This window comes from Leptopilina heterotoma, unplaced genomic scaffold (assembly GCF_015476425.1).
Source record: "Leptopilina heterotoma isolate Lh14 unplaced genomic scaffold, ASM1547642v1 Lhet_101, whole genome shotgun sequence".
NCBI classification, from domain to species: Eukaryota; Metazoa; Arthropoda; class Insecta; order Hymenoptera; family Figitidae; genus Leptopilina; species Leptopilina heterotoma.
Window position 1 is genome coordinate 347,854 of NW_025110815.1, and position 6,434 is coordinate 354,287.

The window sequence follows — 6,434 nt, forward strand, 5'->3', positions numbered from 1 at the left end:
TTACCTACTCTTCTACTAAAATAAATTTTAAATTTGCCTTTTTCTATTAAAATAATACAAAATAGTGTGTAATAAACATTATTACACTCGTATAGTTAATGAACTTTTATCACAAAAAAATTGTTTTCAGTATATACCTGTATTTTAAATTTGGCGCTTCTATTTTTTAAAAAAGTAATTGGCCAATCAGAATGTGACGATTGTTCGTTAGTCGTTACGTAAACATAACCTATAAAGTTGTGTTTACCTTTTTAGCGAGTAAGCTTAGCGTTCTAGTTTCATTATATAAATAAATATTAATATTATGTATTAAAAGTTTTCTGATATTTGTGAAAACATATAATTTAATAAAACTAGTGATACAAACAATCATGTCCGAAGTAAAAGATGATCCAAGTGAGGTTCTTTCTATTTTAAATTCTCTTGGATTCGTTGGTGTCACTGCACTCCAGTTGAAGTCTTTTATGAAAGGTAATAAACAAATTATTTCCCATCAGATTTACTAAATTAGAATTTTCTTTTATCTATTTCGAAATAATAAGCAAAAGTCGTAAAAAATTATAAATCCATTAAGTTTCCCTTTAAAAGGAAAGCAAGGAAACATCCTATATTTTAGTCTCTTTAAAACGTTTAAATCTTTTATTTTAAAAGGATTCAATGTTTCTTTTAACAAATTCGTTCTTTTTATTCAAAAATAATTCTAGAGAATCTATTTTCAGATCTAAAACTATACAGAAAAATAAAAGAAAGAGAACGTGAAGCATGGAAAGAGGAGATAAAGAGGAGAATTCTAACAAAACAGAAACAAGCTCTAGTAGAATTTATTGAAGAACAAGAAAAGCCCACAAATATTCCTTCTCAAAAAAAAGCTTTTCCGGAAACCCCACGAAAAACCGAATCAATGGTTAAAGTGAAAATAAAATATTCCCCAAGAGAAACAGAAAACACTGTAAAGGAAATATTCAAACAAAATCGTTCAAATGCACAAAAATCAGATGCACCGAAAGAACGAGAATGTGATTTTTGGATGAAAAATTTATTTCAAAATGATCTCAAGCAGACATCAGGTAAAATCGGATCTAGTCGAGATCACACTCATCGTTCAAAGTCGGAATCAAAAGAAAGTTCCACGGATGGATTGAAAAAATCGTCTTCCAAGGAAAATAGTGAAAGTGTTTCTTGTTCAAAGTCGAAGGGAAAAATTGACAGCGAATTAACAAGAAAGACGACGCCACGCTTGTGTGAAAAATCAAGAGCACAAAAGAGACCTGCAAGTGCTTCTGATTCAAATCCAAATGTTCTTCAACTTAAAACGAAAAACACAGTTTCTGATCCTGGCGAAAGTATTACTTACTCGGTTACAAGAACTTCTAGTTCCTCACAACCTAAATCATGTAAGAATTCTTTTAATTGTTAATTTTAATTTATACAACACAAAAACTACTTTAAAGCTAAAATACAACATTTCAATATTTATTAAATTATAATCTGGTTGCCCCAGGTCAGGGAATTCAGGAAAAGCAGAATTAATTTTTTTGAAATAGTTTAATTGAATTTTTGTTAAAATAATTTGAAGTTTTTATTTTAATTTATATTTAAATGAAGAATTTCCGAATAATCGAAATTTTTTGGTAAAATTGAATTGTAAATAAATTTTCAAATAAATTTGAAAATTCTCAAAGAATTTTTTCAAAAATTATTAAAAATAATTGATTTTAGTTCAGTTAAAAATTGTAGAAAATAATAATTGAATTGAAATGATGAAAATAATTTTAAATAAATTACAGTAACAATATCTTTTTTAGAGTTAATCAAAATATTTCTTTAAGGTCAGGGAAAAAATCAAAATTCTGTCTAGAAATCAGGGAAAGAAAAAATTAAATTCTTGTGTCAACTCTAATAATACTTTTATAATACTAATACTTCTAATAATAAATAATGTATCTAAGTATTTAAAAAAAATTAAAATACTTTCTCTTTTAGTTATAAGGCCGTGGAGACTACAACCAGACGTTCAAAAACCTTGGAAGAAATCCGATCCTGTGTCACTTTATCAAAAGTATCAAGAGGATTGGAAGCAGTTTCCTCTTCCCGGAGAAGATAAGCATTTAGACGTCAGATGGGCGATTCGCGAACGAATGATGGGCTGTGATCCTCATCCTAGGGTAAAAATTTCTTACCCTTTTTAAAATATCTTTTCTAATTATTATTATTATTATTATTATTGTTATTATTATTATTAAATTATTATTTTATTATAAAATTATAATTATTTTTATTTAATTAACTAATTTTTTATTTTCAGCCTATTGATTATAAATCTTCCCGTCTATCGACATTGAAGAAAAGATGACTGTGGTAGATTTTTTCTTTTTAAGTAAATTAATATTCTATAAGTTGAATCAATTAGAAAATCGCCACTCAATTTTATGAAAGAATAAATCTTGTACATAGTATAAGAAACAACAGTTTTACATATCTACTTATAAGTGAAATATTTTTTTAATACAAAAATCAAATAAAAAGATTGTTTCAATATTGTAAGTTGTCATAAAAATTTTTATTTTTCAATATTTTTTTTAGATAAATATTTTAAAATCTAGGTATGTAATTTTTATTAGAAAACTGAAATATAAAAATTTTCAAAACACTTATTATTGCTGGTTAAGTTTGAATTTCGAAGCTACGTTTCCGTGATTGGCTCTATTAAGTTGAAAGAGTAATTTCTCTTCAATGAGTCTTGCAGCTCGTTCAGTTAAAACTAGAGTGTCGTGCTTCAACATACTGTAGACATTCAATCCTGAAAGAAGAAAATTTGGAATCACAATTACAAAAAATTGTCAATGTATTTAAATTCGAGAAAAAAATATGAAAATAGAAATACTTTTCTGTTTTCATATTTTTGAATACTTTGAATACTTTCAAATTCTGAAAAAAAAATAACGTACCATAAACAGGCATTAAATTAACGTGTTTTAAATTTTCAGTGGCTATTGAAATATTTCTAGGCATAAAATCCGCATCATCGACAAATAGAACAGAAGGTCCCCAATTTCTTTCGTTAATAATATCTTCAATGTACGAGGTTTCTTCGGAGGGAATTTCAAGATCTGACACAATGTGTAAATCGTCTTGAGCTAATTTCACTGTCAATGTAGAAGTAAGTCCGTGGACTCTTTTGAAGAATGGTAACATATAAAAATGTGTCGTCGGCGAACGAGGTCCATGAATTCTTCCTCCTTTACGCCATAAAGGCGAACGTATACTTCCATGTCGTGCCCTTCCTGAACCCTTTTGCGGCCAAGGTTTCCTACCACCTCCCCTAACTTCAGCACGTGTTTTCGTATGTGCATAAGACTAAAAAAAAAATTATAGGTACAGTTTTTAGAATTTTTTTTTATTTCAACTATTAGCGAATTTGAAGTGATGCAAATATCCCCCAAAAATAAAGAAAAAAATAGCTTTTAGTGTCATAAATCTAAAAAGGTATCCAAATAGTAGTAAATTGTAAAAAAAGAGTAGTAAATAGTATTAATATCTTACCACAAATCGAAACATTCTTTGCCATCTGATATTTTCGTGAATTATGTCTACTCGTGGTTGGGCGGCAAAAATATCAGGATGTAAATGAGCAATACCCAATTTTTTGTCTGGTATTGTTTTTAAACTTTCGATCCACACTTGCCGGGGTTTATGAAAGAAATTACTACATTTAATAGCCTCTGTCAGTGAAATTTTCGGTTCTATTTTTTCTGCTTCTAAACATTGATTATCAACAATAGTACAAAATCGAGGTGTTACGTTTACGTTTACGTATTTTCCTAATTTATTGAAAATATTGCGACAGAGAAATGACATTTTTGTTTAATAACACATTTATTTTTTACTATAATATACAATACGAATAAAGAAAAAATAACAAAAAGAAATTATCACCAGGAATATAACCTCAAAAATCAACACCAACACGGATCAGGGTTCAGAAGGTTTTGTGCCACTTTGCCAGGGTTGGGCAGTGATATTCTAAGTTTTCTACACCGGTATAAAGGACCTTCTACAATAGAAAACAGAAGACCACCTCGTTGAAAATCGTAAAACATAAAGGTAAAGACCAACGTAAAGCATGTGTTAGAAAAGGACAGAGATATATTTGTGTCCTTTTTTATCTCATGCAATTTCTTTACACGAAGATAGAAAAGGATAGAAATATCGTTTATCCTTTTCTATCTTATGTAAAGAATGTGAAACGAACTTAATTCCAGTTTTGCTCATAATAATAAACAAAAAGTAATTAATTTAAGAAAGTGTCATTATTACAATGTCTTGACCTTTGCCTGCTGACCATAAAAACAAAAGTAATATTTTAAATTTATTTGTTTATTTCTTTTCGTTTTCATAACCTTAGTTGCTTAGTAATGTCTGTTTATTATATACTTACACGTCACATGAGATTTAAACAATTGAAGAACAGAAAATTTTATTTTCATTCATTTCATTAAATTCCTCTATTTATGGAATCAATTAATTTTCTGCTTATCGTTCGGCAAAACTTCACCAGGTCCCTATATTTATGGATCTATAATTGAAAGTAGTAAAATATTTTTTTTTTATAAATCAACTCGTTTTTCTCTCGAATTGAAAATGAATTTACACGAAGATATTGAAAAATTAACATTGATGCCATCGTGTAGTGATGATAATGGAGCTCAATTTGTGCGTGTTAATGGTCCAGGTCGTGCGGATCAAGATCGTCAGATGAACAAGAAGCGACCTGTTCCTGTACGTTATCGAAATGGAAGTAGAAGACAATTTCCAAGTGATGATGAGGACGACAAGGACAATGATAATTATGATGATGATGATGGTGATGATGATAATGATAGTAAAAAGCCGGACATAAGCAGAATAAGTTTGAGTGTACGGACAATGAATGTTCGTGGAAATAGAGACATAGAAAAATATTTTCAACAGAGGCAACAATTACAAGAAGAGGAAACGAAAGCAGCAGAAAAAAAGCAATTTTCTCAGGCAGAATCGCAAGGAAATGACAATTCTACAATGTCAAGGTATTTATAATTTATAATTCGTAAATTTACTGTTATTTATTATTTCGTGAATAAATTTGTTTATTATTTATTTATCTTGTCCAGAAAGTCAATTTTCTAAACAATAATTCGTAAATAAATAAAATAAATTTGATAAGAAAAAAAAGCAGGGGATTTTGTTGAACGAAAATAGTAGACACCCTGATTATGTGAATGAATTTGTTTATTTAAAATCGTGTTCAGACTGTCAATTTTCTAAACAAAATTATTACATTTTTGAAAAAAATTAAATTTTTAATCTAGATTGTGGAAAAACGGTGTTATTCGAGGTCTGGTCAATCAGAAGATAATATCAAAGTCAGATCTTGTCAATAATACGAATGATGAGAGAGAAATTCCAAAGGAAAAAAATTCTAATCTCGTTGAAGATCCAAACGATCAGGATTTATTGCTACATCCACTATTGGCTTATGGAAAATTGACGTACGACGAAGAATTTATTTTACCTCGCGTTGGAAAGAAAACGACAGTAACACCACGTGATCATCTTAAAAGTATGGTTGATGAGGACTTTGAATTTGTAAAGAAAACTAAGTAAATTTGTTATCAAGAAGTTGAAAAGGTAATTTTACAATATTAAAATTATATATTGTACATTTTATACATTTTATAATTTATAATTAAGTTAGCCATTAAGGAGGAATCTAATAAGTAAAAAAAAATATTAGTCCAAGTCATTATTTTCGTTTTTTCTATATGAAAAAGTCAGAAATTAAATTCGTTTTACTGGAAGCGTAAATAATTTAAAAGCAAAAATTTGCATTTGTTTAAAATACAGAAAGTTAAATTCTTTAAACTCCCACTAAATGGAATTTAAAATTTATTACTATTTAAAATTAATTCAACTTTTTCACGTATAAAATATACGAATTTATTGACAGTTTAACTTTTCTTCCGATTCTTTGTCGGATGTTTCCTCAAATAAGTTTTATATACAGTTTTCCTAAAAATAAAGGAACAGAAATTGTAAAAAAATAAAAAAATAAAACCTGGAAAAAAATTATCCAAACCACACGCAGGAATCTTTGAATTCCTTTCAATAGACGAATAAAATAAAATTGAAGGAAACTAATTAATTATTGTAACGAGAGAAATTTTTTTTCTTGTGTAAAATTTTCGTATAAAGGAGAGTAAAACACGAAAAATATATGTATCGAATAATATAATGTAGAAAAATTGAACAAAATCAACAATCAATTTAAAAAAAAAAATGAAAGAGTTCTACACAAAAACAGAAATGTAGTCCTAGAATTGGTTAAATATATTAATAGAGGGTTAAAGACAAAAAAAGAATTTTCAAATTTAGAAAATGTGATATATTTGGAAAAA

General features: G+C 27.9%; 3 protein-coding genes across 3 annotated transcripts; 2 read left to right on the forward strand and 1 right to left on the reverse strand.

The window, feature by feature from the left end:
* Nucleotides 1-215: 215 nt before the first annotated feature.
* On the forward strand, nt 216-2,525 carry LOC122500700 (hydrolethalus syndrome protein 1 homolog). The gene is made up of 4 exons (XM_043609760.1): nt 216-471; nt 720-1,394; nt 1,984-2,165; nt 2,306-2,525. Exons 1-4 carry the CDS (start codon nt 372-374, stop codon nt 2,351-2,353), a joined length of 1,005 nt encoding a protein of 334 aa, XP_043465695.1. The 5' UTR covers nt 216-371; the 3' UTR covers nt 2,354-2,525.
* An 11-nt stretch (nt 2,526-2,536) lies between these two features.
* LOC122500709 (39S ribosomal protein L4, mitochondrial) lies at nt 2,537-3,996 on the reverse strand. The gene is made up of 3 exons (XM_043609773.1): nt 3,544-3,996; nt 2,949-3,357; nt 2,537-2,800 (listed from the first exon to the last, which is right to left on the reverse strand). Exons 1-3 carry the CDS (start codon nt 3,856-3,858, stop codon nt 2,655-2,657), a joined length of 870 nt encoding a protein of 289 aa, XP_043465708.1. The 5' UTR covers nt 3,859-3,996; the 3' UTR covers nt 2,537-2,654.
* Nucleotides 3,997-4,290: 294 nt separating this feature from the next.
* On the forward strand, nt 4,291-6,331 carry LOC122500733 (zinc-regulated protein 8-like). The gene is made up of 2 exons (XM_043609809.1): nt 4,291-5,066; nt 5,349-6,331. Exons 1-2 carry the CDS (start codon nt 4,642-4,644, stop codon nt 5,641-5,643), a joined length of 720 nt encoding a protein of 239 aa, XP_043465744.1. The 5' UTR covers nt 4,291-4,641; the 3' UTR covers nt 5,644-6,331.
* The last annotated feature ends 103 nt before the right edge of the window (nt 6,332-6,434 follow it).

Bases quoted from the DNA above. Each gene is read 5' to 3' on its own strand.
- LOC122500733 (XM_043609809.1), top strand. From the start codon at position 4,642: ATGAATTTACACGAAGATATTGAAAAATTAACATTGATGCCATCGTGT. The intron at 5,067-5,348 runs GTATTTATAATT...TTTTTAATCTAG, and splicing joins GACAATTCTACAATGTCAAG to ATTGTGGAAAAACGGTGTTA.
- LOC122500709 (XM_043609773.1), bottom strand. From the start codon at position 3,858: ATGTCATTTCTCTGTCGCAATATTTTCAATAAATTAGGAAAATACGTA. The intron at 3,358-3,543 runs GTAAGATATTAA...TTTTTTTTTTAG, and splicing joins AAAGAATGTTTCGATTTGTG to TCTTATGCACATACGAAAAC. The intron at 2,801-2,948 runs GTACGTTATTTT...TTCTTCTTTCAG, and splicing joins TAATTTAATGCCTGTTTATG to GATTGAATGTCTACAGTATG.
- LOC122500700 (XM_043609760.1), top strand. From the start codon at position 372: ATGTCCGAAGTAAAAGATGATCCAAGTGAGGTTCTTTCTATTTTAAAT. The intron at 472-719 runs GTAATAAACAAA...ATCTATTTTCAG, and splicing joins GTTGAAGTCTTTTATGAAAG to ATCTAAAACTATACAGAAAA. The intron at 1,395-1,983 runs GTAAGAATTCTT...TTTCTCTTTTAG, and splicing joins TTCCTCACAACCTAAATCAT to TTATAAGGCCGTGGAGACTA.